Source organism: Hakea prostrata, chromosome 4 (genome assembly GCF_041222555.1).
Source record: "Hakea prostrata isolate BN-2017 chromosome 4, UWA_Hpros_2, whole genome shotgun sequence".
In the NCBI taxonomy this organism is placed as follows: Eukaryota; Viridiplantae; Streptophyta; class Magnoliopsida; order Proteales; family Proteaceae; genus Hakea; species Hakea prostrata.
The window spans coordinates 5,555,651-5,576,432 of NC_142603.1; the positions used below are offsets into that span (position 1 = coordinate 5,555,651).

Sequence of the window (20,782 nt, forward strand, 5' to 3'; positions counted from 1 at the left end):
CCATCGCCAAACCAAATCGATGCAATTTGTTTACGATTATTTCTTTGGAGATGCTGAGTGTTGTATTTAATTAAATTAATTTAACAAGGGCTTTGCTTTTCTACACACGTGTCCCCCTTTTACAGCTTAATTCGGTTGAGAAACGAGAATCTAATCATCAGTGGGACACACACAGCAATCATTTTCCTAATTCCGCACGTCGGTTTGTTTGAACTTTGAAGTACATCAACACGTCGAAATCGGTGGAGTACATTTTAATCGGGTCTTAAGAATGAGAATTTTGCTTCGGTTCTGCGTCATTGGTGCGCACTCAACCGTTGAATGTTGGTATCAACCGTCCGATCGAGATTTTGGTGAAGATTTTGATTTTGATTTTGGAAAAATCTCAACTCTCATCAAATTCAGAATATCGACTGAAATCTCAATCCAAAAGTCCAAATTGTATCGCTTAACGATTCAGCACTAACACTGAACCAAAGAGAGGTCCTAGATTCGCACCCATCCGGTGGCACCTATATTAGTAATATATTCCCCCACCCTATTTATAAACTCTTTGAATTCAAAAAAAAAAAAAAAAACTGAACCAAAGAGAGGTCCTATAAATGATCGTGATCTTTTGAAATTTGCACGTGCTTAGCTCTCCTAACCCTACTGCACAAGTTGAACTAAAAACACTCAAAGCTTAGAAAGTTTCTTATTCTAAATTAATTATTTATTTTAATAACACCGGTTTATTGGGGTTCCTCATTTTTTTCTTCTTTTTGTTTTAAAAAAATGATATTTGATAAAAATAAAAATATTTAAAAAAAAAGATATTAACTAAAAAGAGAGAAGGAAAAAAAAAAAATCAAACTGTCACATTTTTTCTGGATAATGTTTATTTGACATCTTGAGAGTGCAAAAACAATCAAAATTGTTAGATGCCTTACTTATCCTTATCTGCAATTGGATTTAAGGGTCCTCTACCAAAAAAAAAAAAAAAATTTGTTATTCAAAAATTATATTGGTTTTTTTTTTTTTCAAGTACAAAAGTAATTTTTATATTAAAGAAAATTGAGATGGGATATTATATATGTCACCCTAACTAAAGTTGAACCTCTCCACTGAGAAGTGAGGTTCTCAACCAATAGAGAATTGCTTTGTTGTCTAATTTAACACAAACTTCTGTCATTGAGCTTTGATTGAACCTTCTACTATCAAAATATTTTGCTGTAATTAAATAAATGATTCAACAGTGCTAAAACCTTCTGATAAACTTTGTCATATAAGAAAAGGAACATTCTATGCACCTCCCTGCTAAAACTCAATATTTAAGATAAAGAAATCTATGTAGGTGTCCAAAAAGATTTGACTTCACCATGAGTTCTATGCTGATGGGTAGAAGTTTATATTCTACCTCATAATTTTTCACCGCATATTAAGAGAAGACCTACTAAGTGATACATCTCTAATTTTTCTTGTCAGAATTAAGAATATTGTGCCATGAAGAAATGTAAAGAGAACATAGAAAGTCTAGATTCCATGATCCTTTTGAACATGTTATCCCATGTTAATAATGTAATTTCCCAGAGACAATTAAATACGACAGGAAAACAAAGAAGCCCAACCATAGAATTTCATAGCACTGCAGAATCAACTCCCATGCACTGATGGGTAAAAATATATGATACGAAAAATTACACACATAAAAGGGAAAGAAAAGTCTTTCCCACCAAACCAACCACAACCTCCTCTCCCTCTCTCCCCCCCTCTCCCAACCCCTCCCCCGGCCCCCCAAAAAAGCCCCAGAAAAATGGATTTGCAGAAATACAAGTAATACCCCAAAATAAGCTACAATAAATCGTCATCGCACAATATATATATAACAAATGGAGAACAGGGAAGGGTAAATGAAAACCGAGCCTACCTAAAACTCTCATGAACGTACCTCACAAAAGGCTCAAACTGATACAACAACATATATGGATCTAACAATGAATGGACTGACTAAAAAGCACTCCAATTATCTGAACCTCTCTTTGGTGTTTGACTTTCTGATGAACTTTTAAATGGTCCACTTGAGCCAAAAGGATCGGCATCATCAAAAGATGGAAAACCTCGACTGTGGGTGGAGTCTGCAGTGCTGCGGACAGAGTCGAACCTGGCAAGAGTTTCACGTGGAGGGAAAAATCCAGTGGAATCTGCAGTGCTGTGCATAGAGTCAAACCTGGAAAGAGTCTCACTTGGAGGGAAAAATCCAGTGGAATCTGCAGTGCTGCGCATAGAGTCGAACCTGGAAAGAGTCTCACTTGGAGGGAAAAATCCACTGTCATGCATGCTGAAGGAATCAAACCTTGACATATTATCGAAGGAGTGATCTTCTGATCCTTCATACCTTGGGGAATAACGAGAATTAAAGAGGGGTGAGCTGGGAACAGAGTCGTCAAAAAATGTGCTCTTCTTCTGAAACATGCTGCCTGCCTGTGGGGATTCAGTCTTTATTGGGTTCAGACCCAAATCACCAGGGAAATATGAGTCCCTGTAGCTCTCTTGATCCAGATCCTGCAAATGGACATCTCAACCAGAATAAGCAAATAGATGAGGAGTTCATGACAGTTAGAACTTACCGACAACATACAGACTGATACTAAAAACAAATAGAGAAGATGAGCCTTAGTCCAGTAGTAGGGAAAGGAAGGAAAGTGAGAATAAGAAGATTAGTCTGGTACTAGGGAAATGAGAACAAGTAGGAACTTAAGCAAGCACACCAGTTCTTTTCCATAAATGGGAAAAGGTTTTTACTAGTACATCCAAGGTACAACTAACTATTTCTCTTATAATCAGTGACAGATTGAAGTTAATTGACTTCCATTTCTCATTTGCTCCCTTTCAATCCACGGAACCCAAGGAGTTTTTGTGCTTCCTTGCTGAATGACAAACCACATTTCATCTTATCTATGAGACTAAGACTACAAGCTGTCAGGTTGTACTTTTCTCAACCCGGGCTTCCTGAAAAGGTTAAATCCAGAACTAATGATGCGTAGACAAAAAGTCTCATATTGAATAACCAATAGTCACTGACCAGGCTAATTTTAGTGAGCTCAAGAAGGGTGGTCCTAAATTCATGGGTTCATCAAGCCTTAACGAATGTCCCAACCCATGGTGAGAAGGCGGAAGGGTGGTTTTCTCGCTATTGATAAGTTTTTGTCCAACGTGTCATCATAAGTGATACTATATATAGATAAATAAATAAATAAAGGAAAATCCCAGCGCACAAGGCTCCCACTACTGCATGGTCAGGAGGGAAAAATCTACACGGTTTTACCCTCTGCTTCACATGAAAATCTGCTTCTAAGTTTCGAATCTGTAACCCAGAGGTTGCAATAGCGCAATTAAATCGTTGCATTAAGCCTCACCCACAGCAAGTCATACAGTGTGATGAATTGACAATGTACATCAGGTTATATCCTCTTACTTTTGTATGTGACATGCTAAAGCCCCACACTGAATCTGTATCATCATTTGCGTCAAAAGTACCCCACGCTGGTTCATCAAAACTTTTGTCCACGGAACGTACAGATTCAGCACCATCATGATCACTGCAAAAGTAATAAAAACAATCCAAGTCATATTTATGAGTGATAAGGATTGATGAAAGCTGAAGACTAGGGGTTCAGCAAACACAATTTACCAAGGAATAGGTAAATTGGTTTTCGAAGATGGACCACATGGTTCATTATCTACTGAGGAATATAAAATGCATAAGCAGCAGAAAGTCATTAAAACTGAAGTGTCATACTGTATTTCTTTAGCACGGGGTGATGCATCTGCACCAATATTCTTCATAAAATGGTTGTCCCCAAAATCATGAGATGGGCTGTCCATTGTACTCCTTCCAGTGGGACTGGCAGGCACACTTCTTGCTGAGCCATTTTCACTGTGTGCATAAGTAGATCCATTCTCAGTGTGCCAGTCAACCGTACTCATAGGCTTCTCTAATTTAGTATCAGCATTCAGAGATGTAGTGGTCAGACGCTCATCCGAGGAAGCTTTTTCCTTCAAAACTGAATTAGATCTTGGTTTTGAAGGGGCCACACCATTCTGAACATCACCAGGAACTTCCTGGGAAAATGTGAATCCTGGAAACATAAATGATGCCTCACAATCATTAGCATGTAGATAGCGCATATCACAATAGATCTTCTACAATATTTCTTCATTTTAGAAAAACACGAAAGGAAATGTATAAATATGAATATCAGAATCACCCATTGTTTCTCAACAATAGAAAACAAGTTGACAAATGACAATACAGTTTATATCACTGAAATGTGATAAGCATAACCCAAGGGGACTTCTTCAATCAGAAATCTGCCTGATCTTGTAGCTACTTTTCCGTACCTTCATCTTCAAACTTGTCCCAATCTTCATCCCAAACAGCAGCTCCCTCCACGATGCCAGGATGCCATCCTATGCATTGAAGTGTATCAGAAGAGAGGAGAAACCAAGTGTGTTACAATTGTACAAAATGGTTAAACAATAATTATTATGAAAAACAAATAAGAGGGGGAGAGACATAGGATCGCCATCCTGCTATAAGTCTACAGGGAGACAAAACCACCAACAAAATTGAATCATAGGAAGATCCAGGAAACTAGACAAATGAAAGACTTAATACCCAAAGGAAGCTCAACTAGTCCAGTAGGCTTAACAGGTAACCCATGTTTCTTGCACCGCTCATTCAAAGCTTTCACTAACTCCTCAAGATCAGACTGGATACGATCAACACGAACCTGTAGAGTAACAATACAAAGTGTAGTTAGTTTAACTTTACAGTTTAAATGGACTTGTCATACGCCCAAGTTACCTGAAGAATACCGTCAGTACTACCACCTTGCTCCATTTTGACAATTGCCTGATATAATTCCATTTTCCTTTCCTAAAAATGAAAATTATATTGTAAAAAGAAAGCCACAACTAGAACATAATAATTTTCAAATAACAGGGATGATTTCTGGAGAGACTATATTGATAATAAAACAGCACTCTTTGTAATTTACTTTTGCTTTTTAAAAAAAAGGGCAAAAGGTGGGAACTCTACCTGAATATCACGAAAAGTAGCCTCTTCAATGGTTAATTTAGAGGCTAACTCCCCAACCTGCTTGTACTTCTCTTCATACCTTTTAGCTAGTGCTTCAACCTAAACAAAAATTGCTTCCATTAGACCAAGAAACAACAACAACAACAACAAAAATTTAAAAGATGCCAACTGAATGGTCCAAGAAAATACCTCATGTTTATCAGCTGAAGCCCTTTCAGTAATCTCATTAAGTCGATTGTCACATCTGCTTTTGTATAACACCTATTATATGATGAAAGTCACAAGAATCAATTAAAGTGATAAAAAGCATTTTAAGTTCAACTGTTAGATAGTGATCTTTAATTGTTCGAATAGATAATTCATAAGATCTCTTGGTCATCATCTGTCTCTGAGTAATATTATGAGTAGACCCAAACCACTGTATCACTTCAAACAAATGAGGAGCAACATTTGAATTCATTTTCAATACGTGGCACTAAGCCGAATAGTAATATTTACTCAAAAAACCAACCAACCAAAGACTAGTTGCTCCACTAATCATGTGATTCATGTCGTCACCCTGATCAACTGACTTGAGTCATATATAACAGAAGACTAGACATTTAGAGTTGTCTTCAAGTCAGAGGTATATAGTAACCATAACTCTCCTGGATACTAGCATCATTGACCAGACAAGACTTAACATTAAAGGCCAAAATACTTGGTGCCAGTTCACTACTTCAACAACCTTTACTAGAAGATGGTCGATGGAAAAGGATCCAAACTGGTAACAGATTACACCCACAATGTTAGGATAACTAATAAACTAGCCAATTTTGAATAACCTAATCATTCAAGACTATTTCGAAGTTGAAAAGTCATGGTTTATGACTGAAAATGGGCAGCAAATGTCATGGCCAAAATACAGCAAGTTTTAGTACTATTCTGTAACAACAATAACAGGAACTAGGAAGTACAAGAACCATAACCACAGGTAAATCCACAAGAATATCTTCTTTCTGATTTTAACAACATTTTGCACTAATTTCAACACCCTTCCCCACCCCCCTTTCTCCCCCAAAATAAATAAAGTTTGCAATGGTCTTAGGCCTCCAAAGAGCTTTCCCTTGATCAATGTCTGTTTATGTGAACTGATGAAACATGATGATGAAGGAGAAGCGGCCATGCAGGGTCACACAATAAACTAATGCAGGACCAACCAAGGAGGCAGAGTTGATCCATCCCTTTGTGATCCTAAACAGCAGAAATGACTAACTGTTGCTGCCTCTGATGAATCTAACTAGCATTCCTCCCCCCAACGCAGCTTTTGCATGACCCCTCCCCATCCATCACCACTGCCTGCCTTCCACCTTCCACCACCGCTAGTGCTTCACCCACCATGATGTCATCAGACCCAGCACCCCTCCCCACCCCAAAAAAAAAGAAGCCAAAGATGGTCCCTAGGACCAAAGGTCAAATGCCCTAAGAGGTAATTTGGTGATTTTTAAATCCCTCCTTGAGGTCTCATGAGCACAGTAAGATTTTGTGTCCTGTCAGGAGTCTACATCTACTTTCCTTTTTTGGGTTGATAATGTCATGGTCCAAGTGGGAGTCCTAATTGGAAATTATTTTCCTTCTAGATAATTGATATACTATCAGCCCCAAACCAGCCCAGCAAGATTGTCTGATGCAACTGCTGTGAGCAGTAGCCTGGTATAATGAAACGGTGAATTAAACATACAAGGTTACTGTTCACATAAACAGTAATTTGGAATGGACAGCTGGTGTGAGGATTAGCTGCTGGGAATTGGAGGAATATTCTATTAAAAGCTGTTATTTTCTGTTTCAGTCCTTTGTTTCCTCACAGTTGGATTTAGTTTCTCTTTTACGATATTCATGCACATGGTGAATAATAAAGCCTAGTAGTTTCTATTTCTGGTTATTTTCAATTTTCCACAAGACTTTGTTGTTAGTAGCTACTAGTTTCTATATTTCAGTTTACAGAATTTCTATTTCTTTTAAAGCTTTAGGCAAGCTATTCATAGGCTCTTTCATTGCTATAAAAAAAGGAAGACTTTGCAGAAATGTTATTGATTACCTAGTAGCCTCCAATAGGGAATAAAATCCATGTACAACAGCTGAGATGCCTCATCCCTATCTCCTCCTCCCCCCCCCCCCCCGCCTTTTTTTTATTTTCTATCCATCCTTCTATATTTTTATGCCATTCTTCCAAATGTAAACGGGGAAAACAATTCAGTTCAAGTTATATTTAATTTGGTCTACATTATCATAGCAATCCTGCCTGCACTTGATCTCCTCCTTCTGGTAGGCACTGTTTGAGGTTGATTTCTGCATTAGGAACTGCTTGTTCGATTGTCTATGGTGCCCAAGCACTAAATGACCCATAGATTTGTTACCATCATCCAGCTTTAAAGCAGACAGCCTTCCCTTTTCCTTTTTTCCCCCTTTTTTTTTGGGGTGGGGGGGGGGGTAGATAACAGGCAAGTATGCAACTGACAGAGAATGTACAAATCTTCTTGGATAAATACAAAATACAGAACAAAATCAACCTAAAGAGAGAGAAAAAAAGAAAGAAAAGGGGGGAAAAAAGAGAGAGAGAAGAAGAATACAGAAGTTCAGAAATCAGAAAGTGAAGTTACTCACAAGCTCCTGCATCATGGTGCGGTAAAATTCAATCTTCTCTTTATAACCCATAATCTCCTTCTGTTCCTCTACCTGCCATAAAAAAAGAGTCAACTGGTTGAGATGATTCTTTCTTTAAAAAAAATTTGGTCAAAGATAAATAAACAGAACCAATAGGAAAATATCTGCAGATCAATTATAAGTAGGGTTGCAAGTTTGGCCCTAACCCGCCTTAAGCGCATACAGGGCCTGGGCTCAAGATGTTGGCCCTAATGGTAGATCAAAGCCAAAATATTCTGGCCTTGAATCAGGGCAAAGGGCGGACCTGGAATTACAGTCCTGCCCGACCTGTCCCAACCCACCCCTGATTTTTGGGTACAATCCTATGCCCTAATTCTGACCCTGACTTTGGCTCTAATTTTGCCCCTAATCCTAACCCTGATTTTAACCCTAACTTTAACCATGGATTTAATCTTAATATTAACCCACATATTAACCTTAACCCAAGCCCTTACTTTGAACTTGAGTCATTCTGATCCAATAAGTCCACTTCGTTTTGTATTATTTTTTTATTTCTCTTGTTGTTGTCATTTAGTAAAAATAAATGATTTACATTTTTTTTTTGGGTTGGAAAGAGAGTTTATGTATTAATATCAAAGCCTCGAGGTATTTTACATCTAAGATTATCATACAACAAAACCAAGATAAGAACGGGGGAGGGGAATTAACATAGAAGAACTAGTCCTGTGATTTATATTTATATTTTTATTACCATAAAACAAACTATATGATGGGAACACAAAGACACCTTGGCCCAAAACCTCAAGTGGGGCCAGGATGGCTCCAAGAAACCACCTTAAGCTGGCCGAACCCCTTTTAGGGATATTTTGGGCATTTTGCCCCCTATTTTTACTCTGGAATTATCCCAGGATATTCCAAAATTTTAGTTGGGTCCAAATTAGTAAGTTAAGTAGAGTTTGGTTTGGAGAGTTCTTTTTTTTTTTAAGTTGTTTTGGATGAGTCCCAAGTAATCTTAATTAGCATGTACTTTTTAAGTTTACTTAAAGTTTAATTCGCATGTGCATTTAAGTAGATTCCAAAGCTAGGGTTGAAGTCTTTAAATAACTAGATTCCATTTTAAGTGTTCTAGTCAAGAGGTGGAGGGAATCCCAACCCAAGTTGGAGTCTTTCTTTTGAAGGCTATAACCAGCCCATAGTTTATTATAATTTTCAGCTTTGATGATTAATAAAGTTGATTGTATTGACGATCAGGGTCTCCTTGGTGGGTAGGCCTTGGTTGAGTGAAATTGTTCAAGTAACATCATCTTCTCCATCAATCCAACAGAGTACAAGCATTCAGCAAAGCATTCAAGCAATCAAAACACAGCATCCAAGTACGGCAGCATTTCCCACCCCTCCCCTGCCTTCCCCTTTGTCTGCAGCCCCTCCCCACCCTTCTCCCTGCTTGCGCACCCCTAGAACCCCCCTCTCAACCATAGGTGTCCCTGCCCTCTCCCCTCTTGCCTAGACCTAGAAAAGCACCCCAAGCCAATTGCACCTTCAACCTCTACCTTCCCCTTCCCCTTCTGCTACAGCCAAGTCCCACGCCATTCCTTTGCATTCGAAGGCTACCCCACCTCCCCCTTCTTCCTGTGATTGCAGCAGCCCCCCCCCCCCCGTTAGATCCACCCTCCCCCCCTCCGGATCCCACCAAGCACTAGAACCTAGTCCTATCATTAATTTCCCTATTAAACCAGAGTCCTTTAGTCCATAAAATTTCTGCACTTCATCTTCTTCCTTGGGAGAATTCTGCAGAATTTGGACCTTCTGAAAATCAACTCCCTTACAATTCAGACCTTCTCCGCATCCAAGAATACCAAAACTTAGGTTCTGAAATTGCAAAACAGCCACACAATCAGTTCCGAACTGCAAGACAGTAAAACCCCTTCCCTTCCAAAACCCTAGCTGAACCTACCCTAACCCTAAGTTTGACTGCTAGTTCAATTTCAGATCTGAAACACCAATTACAGCAGGGTTTTCGAACCTTAGAACATCCTAACACCTCCTGATTCCGCCTTCCTACTTACTGGATTTCCTGGGCAAACCAAACTTTAGGGAAATCACCTCAATAACCTTAGCCCTAGATCCTGGTTTACATCACTAGTGTCTATATCGTCTGTTACATCCTAGATTTTTATTAAAAACGTTTATGCAAATAATTGTTGACTTACTTAAAATAAAAGTTCTAATATGAATTAATTTAGGTGTTTTAGAATATAATTAAACTAGGATACATTTTGAAAACCATAAGTTTAAGGTCACAAACCATTGCGTTTTACTCTAAGGTATGATTTAATTAAGGTGTTTTAGAATATATAAATAAACTAGGATACATTTTAAAAACCATAAGTTTAAGGCCACAAATCATTATGTTTTACTCTAGGGCATTCTACAATAAAAAAATTCAATTAAAATGAATGATTTCACAGAGATTGTTAACAGATTGGACCGATGTGTCAAAAGTAAGTCCAACTCTGGGGACTTGTGCTTATGAAACATAAAAGGGGGTACTGAGTGCATCAAGGCCTTTGCTTTAGGGTGTCAGAGCAATTTGCTCATTTCAAAAGAACATTCCAATTTGATGCTGGATCTACATCAAAGGGTCTCTTTTCATCATCCTTAACACATACACCTAAAGCAATCAATCAAACAGACCTTATAAGACCCCAATTTGAGATGCCTTATTTTCAGCCCTGCACACAATAACCAAATGTTCAAGATTCCCCTAAATTTGAGTTAGCTCTGGTTTGAAATATTGGCATTGGCCCTTAACTCGATTTCGGTGACCAATCTAACTAACTTCACTTGAGCATTTTTTTTTTTTTTGAACCTTATTTGCTCTGTCTGGTCTGGGCATAGTAATAGATAGATTGTCAACTGCCATTACTACACTCATTTGTAACACAGTGAAATGGATTGTAACAGAAATATAAGAAAGGGAGACCCCAGTGCCAACTGCATTGCACAAGCAGAAATATACACCAGAAAAAAAAAATTGAAAAGAGCAAAAGATTCAACAAGAATATGGATAAAATAAATGACAGTGTGTAGCAGTGAGCAAGAAGAAAACGGCAAGGGGGAGGAGGAACCTTTTTATCTGCTTCAGCTGCCTCTCTGAACTCTGAGTTCAATGAGTCATTCTCCTTATTGAGTTGGTTTACCAGGTGCTTTTCTGAAAATGGCACCCTTGACTTCTCTTGATTGGGCTGCATCACTCCATCAACTTGAGAAGAGAGAGGAACCTGCACTGGTGGCCTCACACCAGCCACAGGTGACATTGGCCTTGCTCCAGGCACTCCATGCTGTTGCAAACCTATTCACCACATGGGAAGGATAAAAATCCAGAAATACATAGAAAACAATACCTGAGAGATGCATCATTATGTTAAAGAGATACCAGGAGTAGGTCTCCAAGCTGCATGTCCATATGCAGCAGCAGGCCCTGTGGACCCCGTGGAGCGCATAAGAGTCTCATCATACATGACACTGCTTGGAAGCACAGCCGGAAGAGGATGGCCATCCCTGTACCGTTCCATCAAGTAAAGTGCTATACAAAACTCTCTTAGAGAAAGCATGCTATCATTGTCTTGATCAGATAAGTCCCAGACTTGCTTTAAGACCTCTGAAGTATCAAACAATGTAGAGAAGGCGCAGAAATAAGTCTATGACAAATAGATGTAATTTTAAATTTTATATGATAAAGGTAAAGCATTTATATTACTTGCTGATGCAATAACAAATATTAGTTAGTTCTACATTCTTCGTAGTATGTTCATGGGAGGATTTTAATGCTAAATTAGTAAACCAATCAATGAGTGTGGGGGTTCTAAAATAACAAAAGTTTGTGTTTTTCGTGCATGATGCAATATCTACCAAAAGGGGGGTTAGATTTAGAGGCCAAGCATTTTTTGGTTGTCATAGGAGGTCCAAGACTTGCACGTTGTTGCACCAAATTTCATTTATTTCTCTATTGCTTTTCCGGGCTAGAGTTATTTCTACCGTCCCACATCTATGATAAATAGTAGGTTCATTTATTTTGTGCATGATAAATAGATGTTTGTGACACATCATTGTACGACACTGTCGAATCAGATAGAATGCGTCATCATATGATTATAGATGAGCATTCTCGCATGCCAAATAAATCATGAAGATGGTTATGAACCATGAATCATCATCTGTTAATCTGATCATCGAGGTGAAAATTGACAAATGATACACTAGTTATAGGTCACTCAAATACCAAGTGGGGAAAAGTACATTTAACTGGAAGATCTGCCACATGCATAATCCAATGAAACCCATAGCAGAAAATACCATTCAACTGAATGAACCCATTACCAGACTTGTTTTTGGGTAACTAGCAATTTCTGCAGTAGCAACCCAAGGTTGGACCATCAATTTTTCTTTTTGGGAAAAAAAAGGGTCCCATGAAGAACCATATTATCCAATAGCAGCTATGCCCTGCAAATATGATGTAGCTTAAGAGAACAAACGGCCAACAAATAGGACCAAGAACAGATTTAATAGGCCTACTCTGACTGCCCAATAGGCGGGTTCTCTAGGCCATGGGATTTATACTTCCGGGTATACTATTGTAATGGACTATCACGGGGCGGTTATGGTGGGGGACTCCAGTTTGCCATGCAACCGATGTATCCCTTTAAAGCTAAAAGGGAAGGTCTATGCAACTCCTGTATGACCAGCAACATTGTACAGGGCAGCATGTTGGCAGCTGTCATATTGCAAAGCTGTGCGTAGCTGAGATCAGGACATTCAGATGGATGTGCAAGGAACCAATAGAGACAAAGTAAATAATGAAAATATTAAAGCTGACTTCAGAATTGCCCTAATCAATAACAAGCTCAAAGAGAGTCACTTGAGGTGATACACTCAGGTCCACCAGAGGCCTAGAGATGCAAGTTATATGACCCCAATTGAAGGAGCTAAAAGTGCTAGTGATGCGAGTTATATGACCCCATTTATCTGAGCTTCTGCTGAGCTGCCAAGCTGTCTCTCTTTCCTCGTACTTCAGCTTCTCCCATTTCTTCATTCCTTTTTGTATCTAAATCGCAGTTTTCCCTGCCTCGTTCTTCTTGGATCCATGTAGCCAACTCGATTAACTTAGGATTAGGTTGACTTAGTTGTAGTCGTACTACTGTAATGGACTAATTCTGCCACCCCAAGTATTAGTTATTCCAATCCTATATAAGATTCAGTAGTTAGTTTCAAATGCTCTAGAATAACAACCAAAGCAGTGAGAGGAAGAAGGAGAAGAAATTCAGATGAAAGGCTAGAAGGCCTTACTCATTGTGTGAGCCTCCCACAGCCAAGTTCTTTATTTATGAAACAACCCATCGACTACAACTAGTATAGGAAACCACTCGAAAAAGAAAACTACAAAAAAGGAAACCTAGATTCTCAAGTCAAAGAAATTTGAGATCCTCCTACTTGCCCTACTCTACCAATAATACCTTCGAACACTCCCCCAGCCCCCCTCAAGCTGGAGCACAAAGATTAAACATGTCCAGCTTGTTAAGTCTTACAGATATAGTTAACCCCGGCAGCCCCCGAAGGACTTTGTAAATTTACCAACTATTCTCCTATGCGAACATGTTTTGGAGAAATCAATCCTTGTTGCAGCTTTTCACAAATGAAGTGACAGTCAACTTCAATATGTGTTGTACGTTCATGAAACATTGGATTAGTGGGCTAGTAGCAATGTGAATAGCAACCTGATTATCACACCATACTATCATAGAGGAATCATCACCGAAGCCTAGCTCTCTCAACATGTGTCTGGTCCATATCAACTCACACGTGACCTATGCCATAGCTCTATACTCAAACTCTGCACTTCACCTAGCCACAACAGTTTGTTTCTTACTCTTCCAAGATACCAGATTACCACCAATCAAAGTGCAATAGCTTGTGATTGACCTCCTATCATCTGGTGATCTAGCCTAATCTACACCAAAAAAAACCTTCAATTCTTGTATGACCATTATCTCTGTATAGTAGTCCACAACCAAGATACCTCAATATTTTAAGAACCGCATCCCAAATCCCAATGAGATGTCCTCAGGGCAAAAAGAAATTGACTCACAACATTAACTGGAAAAGCATTATCAAATTGGGTCATAGTAAGATAATTCATATTTCCAACCAACCTTCGATATCCTTCTCGGTCATCGAGAACATTTTCATCTTCTGACATAAGCTTCACATTAGGATCCGTAGGAGCATCTAAAGTCTTAGAGCCAAACAACCCATCCTCTCCAACAAATCAAAGTACATACTTTCGTTGTGACAAGAAAATCCCTTTCTAGGATTGAGCAACTTCTATACCCAAAAAATATTTCAATCATCCCAAGTCTTTAGTCGTTGTTGTAAATAATTTCAATTTATCAATCCCTATAGAATCATCTCCAGTGATAATAACATCGTTAACATAAAGGATGAGAAATAGACTTCCCATGCTATAGCAACGGTAAAATACAAAATGGTCATTATCACAATGAGTCAATCCAAAGTCTAATACCATGGAAGTGAACCATCCAAGCCATGCCCAAGGCAATTGCTTCAATCCATACAAAAACTTCTTAAAACAACAAACCATCCCACTCTCCCCCTGAGCAACAACCTTGGAGGATGCTCCATATAAACTTCCTTGTAGAGATCACCATTGAGGAAAGCATTCTCAAAATCAAGCTAAAGTAGAGTCCATTGATGCATTGCAGCCAAAGAGATCAAAATCTGAACCGAGGTCATCTTAGTAATAGGAGAGGTCTCCAAGTAATCCACAACATACGCCTAGGCACATCCCTTTACAACAAGTTTAGCCTTCAAACTAGCACTAACAAGAATGCCACCAGGGTTAACTTTCATGGCGAACACCCACCAACATCCGGTGGCTTTCTTCCCAAGAGGTAAAGGCATCAAATCCCAAGTATAATTGTCATGTAAGGCAAATAATAAGTGAAAAGGGTAATTTCACGCAATCACCTGGGTGGATGGGTGTGAGACTTGATGGGGTCTCTCTTAGAGTTAGGTGAATATTCGACCAAAATTTTAGAAGGTTTTAATGGTTAGATTTGGCTAAGTGATCACAACAACAACAACAACAACAAGCCTTGTCCCAAGTAAATAGGGTCGGCTACATGGATTCTTGCCTTCCAATTAGCTCCGTTTAAGGTCATACTAGATATAAGGCCTAAGCTATGCATATCCTTTCTCAACACTTCTCTTAAGGTCATCTTAGGTTTGCCCCTAGCTCTTCTAATTCATTCAATCTAGATTAAATCACTTCTCCATACATGGGCATTTACAAGCCCTCGTTGAATGTGACCGTGCCACCTCAAACGACATTCTCGCAACTTCTCACTTATCGGAGCTACTCCTAAACCAGCTTTAATATGATCATTCCTTATCTTATCCTTCCTAATTTTTCCACTCATCCATCTTAGCATCCTCATTTCAGCCCCACTAAGTTTATCTATATGATGCTTCTTAATAACCCAACACTCTACACCATACATCAAAGCTAGTCGTACAACAATCCCATAGAATTTGCCTTCAAGCTTTAAAGGAATATATCAATCACACAAGACCCTGGATGCCCCCTCTCCACTTCATCCACCCTATCTTAATTCTTTGGAAAACATCATCCTCTATATCACTTTTCTGCTTATGAATGAGCCAAGATGCCTAAAACAATTGCTTTGAGGAATCTCCTTTTCATTAAATTTCACTACCTCATTATCCACCCGATCAAGACCAAAGTTACAAATTAGATATTTCGTTTTCATCCTACTTGGTTTAAAGCCTTTTAAATCTCCATGATTCTAACTTGCTATTAATCCCTACTTGGCTATGTGATCACATGACCTCTAAAATAAAACTAACTAAAAATAACATAAATTGAAAGATAGCTGAACCAATGCAACTGACCACAGTACTTCGTTTCAAGGCTGATTACCAAATAAATATATGGAACAAGGCCCAACAACAATTCCAAGGGAAAATAACCCAATTTGGTGCTGGACCTGCATCAATTTCTGCATTAAGATTCCGGTTTTATCTTTATTAACAAAACCTAACATTCTAAAAGGCCGAGGATCCCCCCTTAATATAAAAGGTCGATCTGAATTCAAACAAAGATTAGGCATCACAAAATTGCTGCAATGATTTTTATGAATAGATAGCAAAAGAAACAAGGGTCAAAACTTTAACCAACTGGATTTCACTTCATGCAAATCCTAAAAGGAAAGCTAAACTTAAAAAGTATGAATGTGTACCTCTTGGCAATCTCCAGCTCAAGAAAAGGCTACGGGCCTGTTCGCCGGTGATTTTACCATCCCTGTCTGTATCCACCTCAATAAATACTTTCATATACTTCTGAATGTTGGACTGAGTCATCTTCGGCCATGACGGCTGTGACTGGGATGGTGCAGAATTCCCAGGTCCCACCGACATGTTGGATGAACCAAATGCAGCAACACTCTGGGTTGACACCTGCTGGTTTGGTTTCACCGGTGATGGAGATTGCTGAGGCAGGCCACCTGCAGATTGAGCTGATAATGAGCCGAAGGAAGCAAATGGATCCTGCTTCACAGAAGGCTGGGGCCCAGGAGGCACTGGAACCATGGCAGATGAGGTAGCTGCACTGCCTGCAGAAAATGAAGGCGCTGCAACATCTTGTTTTGGTTGAGAAGCCGAAAACGCATCTCCTCCGAAAACTGAGTTGGAAGCAAATCCATTCCCAGAGACAACTAATGCCTTGGTATCTGTAGCTGTTGGCTGGAGTGATGACAAAGCCTGATCTTGTGGCCTGGATATGCCTGAAGATATAGTCCCAGTATTTGCCTGGGGTCTAGGCGACATTGACGAGGTTAAACCTAAAGATGATACACCAAATGCATCCTGACCCACACTGGGAGAAATCCCTCTACTAGGGGTTTGTGAGGCTGCTCCCATTGGGAATCCACCAGTCTTTCCCCCAAGCCAATCAGTTGAGATATTTGAGTTTGGTGGTCGTGGACCTGCCAAAGAACCTCCCCCAGGAATGCCCTGTGAAGATGGTAAAGCAGCACCAACAGGCATGACTTGAGGCGGCCTCATAAACTGATTGCCCTGTGAAGGGCGAAACTGTGGATTCATATTAGCATTTGGATATAATTGGGGCCCTCTAAAACCAGGATTCTGAGAAGCAGTAGGTGCAAATGCACCCATCTGAGGGACAGGAGCTCCTGCAATAGAACTTGGCTGTGTTTGAGGTGTGGCTGGAAGATTTATCTGGGGTGCAGGAATTTTAGCTGCAGCTGGACCATAAAGTGCTGCCTTCACAATATCCGGGGTTAGTTCTCTCTTACTTTGTGCCACAGTTACCAGCTTCAGAGCATTATAGAATTCAGGCCTACCAAGGTAACCAGTACGGTTCTGATCAGCATGCACCCATATCTGCAGATAAAGACATATAACACAAAACCAACCCAATGTAAGCCATAAATTTATTCACCAGGATTTAACAAAAAAAACAGAGGAATTCTAGAAATTATGCGAAAAGCTGACAGAGAAAGAATGTACAAGACATGTATTCTAGAACACCATCCTCATGGAGATGGTCACTGCAACAGACCAAATAACAATAACATAAAGGTGTTATCCAAAAGACAATATCATACAGGGTACAAATCACATCTTATATGCACTTATATTGTGTCAAAAAATTACTGCAATAGTGTCGCCAACCATTTATCACCAAACAGCATAACAGAGTACATATCTAGGCCTTAGTCTGATAAGTGTGCTTGAACTCTCCTACTTTCAACTCAGTTCAATAAATAAAAACAACCATATTCTTCCCAAGCCTTTAGCACCCATCTGCTCCAATTGCAGGTTTAACCATCTAGGCCAAAAATATTGAACGCAGTGAAGGCAGTTCTCAACCTAGCCCACCTAGCTATGGAAATGTAGAACTGGTTGGAGTATTCAAATCATTGTCCAAAACTGAGATCAGCAATCAGAGGATAGGTTCTGAAATTGAGAGTTTAATATAACAGAAAATTAGATGGGTGAAAAGCCAAGGGTTACTATTGAGCAGGGGGACGACAGAGAGGAAAGTTGCAAAAAGTTTCAGCTCATTTTGGTGTTTAGAGGTGAAGTTATGATCAAACCCTGCAAGCAGTAGGATTGAGGGTAAAATATGATTTTAGGTACTGGTTTACAGTTTAGAAGACGTGAGATATAACCTAATCTGATTTCAGTTGCTTAAGTTGGTAAGAAAACATGTTTTAGGTGGTTAAGTCCCAGTTCCAGGTTTAATGGGCGATAGGGTTGTTGATGTATACAGTTACACTGCCCTTCATAACAGTTCAAACCTTTAGGGTGAAGCAGTAGCATAGTGGTATCCGAGCAAGGAGTTCATGTATTCAGCCCCAGAGAAGCCTATCAGAATTCAGGAGGTTTTGTCCAGAAATTTTTTCTCCCAAGGTGGCAGGTGATCATGGCCATGTGCAAGGACCATGTGATGTTAGCTTGCAAGTACAGGGAGGCGTTGATGCATGCATCTATGTTGATCTTTCGTAACAGTCCAAGCTTATAGGTGAAACAATAGGGAAAGTACAAAAAATTATATAATATCATTCCATATAGACTTGTTGAAAAGCAGAATCTGGGTAAATGATTCAAGAGAAAAAAAGAAAGAAGCAAGCCCCTCTTGCCTGATATAAAATACTAATAAGAGAAACTGTTCACATGGTTATTGCTCATGTGAACAGTACTAAGCACTTAAATAGAAAAGCCTAAAATACTCTAGTATCTCATTTCCTCCCCTCAAGTGGAGCATATGTCACCAGTGTCCAGCCTGCTAGAACAAGTGCAAAAACTAAAACACAGGGTTCCTTTGTTGCTGGATATTACTTCCAACTTTTGTAATCTAACCTTTAAAAAGTCTTTTCATCCAGACTGTATCACTTCAGTAGAGTCTTTAATCTTTAGCCATCTTGGCAGTACAACAGGGTTCGAACCCTGCTTGTATCCCGAGATGATTCTTTTACTTAACTTGTACTCTCTTCTTGTTTCTTTCCATCATAAGAGAAATAAAAAGAGTACAATGACTAAGAACAAACAAACACTTAGAAGACACATCAGCTAGTGGTTGTTACTTGTTACAAGAAACAAAAGGAGTCTCAAGAAGCTTCCTCAAAACTGCATGATGGGAAATGAAACAATCCACCTCAATTTGCGTGGTCCACACACGATAAAGCAGATTTCTGGCAATGTGTATACCATATAGTTGCTTAGTGTCAAAATACATCTTCATGGGTGTAGACAGGAAAACTAATCTCAAAAGGCAGAGATCAGGGATACATCAGCTAAGGTAGAGTATGAACTGCAGTTTAAACCATAACTCTGTACTCAGCTTCAGCACTTAACCTGGCAACTATCATTTGGTTCTTGCTTCGTCATGTAACTACATTATCCCCAATAAATGTATTATATCCTATAGTGGAACGACAACTACTAGCTGATCCAAGTATCCAACTCCATCAGCATCTAAAAAGGCAAATACTCCATATTCTTTCTAGGATCATATAAACCCTTTAGTAGGGGCAGTCCAAGTAACAAAGGTTAAAACTTTAAAGGATAGTACAGCTATATATCTGAACAAGCTTTCTAGAAGACAGTAGCAAGTTCAAATTTCAAAACCATTCTTTGATTAGCTCTTTAGTTCAGGACTCCTTGTTCATCCTAAACAAGATCCTCACCAATCTATGTTTCTTCCAGCAACACTACACTGTGGGACAATAGGGTATGTTCGAATGGTGGCTGATGCCGCTGACCATAGAAACAATACGAAATTTGGTAGTCACCTCCATGGAAAGAAAGCAGGGGGAAAAAAAGACAGAGGCATAAAACACCCCAAGATAATTTTCCATCAAAGGAAACAGTGAGTTTTCAAGTACTAAGGCATCCTAAACTCTCTCTTTAAAGAACCTAACTCAGTACCTTAGAAAACCAGAATGTAAGTGCAGATATAAAGTTCGATGGATCTCTCATGATTGAGCAGTCTTTCTTTTGATGACGTATGCTAGCTAATTATGGATCTTAAAACAACTATTTTTGAGGAGACTTGATAAACATTATTTGTGGGGATGTGTGTGTTGACTTAGAGAACTTCAGTGAATAATAATGTAACGTGGGATTGTTATTAATCGTTAACATTACTTAAAATCCAATTCATGTTGTATAACGGCGTAGACAAAATGAAATTCCTATATGCAGAGTGAAGAGCACTAGCAGTTCCTAAATCCAATAGAAGTATGTAATATTGTTGAAGACATTAAGAAACATCAATTGCAGAGAAAGGTGGAAGCCTATATCCAGATTTTATGGAGAGGACGGCGTAAGTACCTGTGCAAGGACTTGTTTTGACAAATTTGAACCTTGAAAGAATGCAACGGCTTCAGCTCCACTAATCCTCCCGTCATGATCCAAATCTGCTCTCCTAAAGTATGCATCAAATAGATCGACGTTCTGTGCTTGGTTTTGCCCCGCCATTCTTAACCAATACAGACCTATCGGAATTCGTCAAAAATTCGCAGATCCGAACAATAAAAGCCACTGCCACACATCAAAGACAGATAAAATTGAGAGGCAAACTCAACGAATCGGAATCAGAAAATAGATTAAACCCTAAAAAGCGCATGGTCTCGGCGAAAATGACAAAGAAGTTTAGCAGATCTCAGCAGTCAAAGGATGGTTCTCTTGGTATGATCTTGTAAAATATAGAAGATTCAGTAGTTGCGTAGCTCAATCGAGACGAATTTGGAGTGAGATAAAGTCGGAATATAGATTTTTTTTTTCAGGTAGTTCGGCGATTCTGAATACAATTTGCAGAACACATATCTTGCCTTATAAACGCATCACCGGAGGCATTTCGCTCTCGATCGATACTCGATAGACCGGGAAACGAGCACTCAGTGATATTTCGTCGCAAAATAATATTGTCATAGTGTC

General features: G+C 39.2%; 1 protein-coding gene across 1 annotated transcript; it reads right to left on the reverse strand.

Moving 5' to 3' along the window:
• Window positions 1–1,745: 1,745 nt before the first annotated feature.
• Window positions 1,746–20,782, reverse strand: LOC149017347 (uncharacterized). Its single transcript, XM_089151681.1, has 14 exons — window positions 20,677–20,782; window positions 20,177–20,386; window positions 16,060–17,221; window positions 11,160–11,384; window positions 10,852–11,075; window positions 7,724–7,795; window positions 5,270–5,341; window positions 5,081–5,179; window positions 4,847–4,918; window positions 4,658–4,772; window positions 4,381–4,449; window positions 3,779–4,118; window positions 3,455–3,578; window positions 1,746–2,541 (listed from the first exon to the last, which is right to left on the reverse strand). The coding sequence occupies exons 2-14, from the start codon at window positions 20,321–20,323 to the stop codon at window positions 1,987–1,989; spliced, it is 3,276 nt and encodes a 1,091-aa protein (XP_089007807.1). The 5' UTR covers window positions 20,324–20,386; window positions 20,677–20,782; the 3' UTR covers window positions 1,746–1,986.

Coding starts and splice junctions, on each gene's coding strand:
- LOC149017347 (XM_089151681.1), bottom strand. CDS start 20,323: ATGGCGGGGCAAAACCAAGCACAGAACGTCGATCTATTTGATGCATAC. Junction 5,342..7,723: donor GCACCATGATGCAGGAGCTT/GTGAGTAACTTC, acceptor ATCATATAATAG/GTGTTATACAAAAGCAGATG. Junction 4,773..4,846: donor GTACTGACGGTATTCTTCAG/GTAACTTGGGCG, acceptor GTTACTCTACAG/GTTCGTGTTGATCGTATCCA.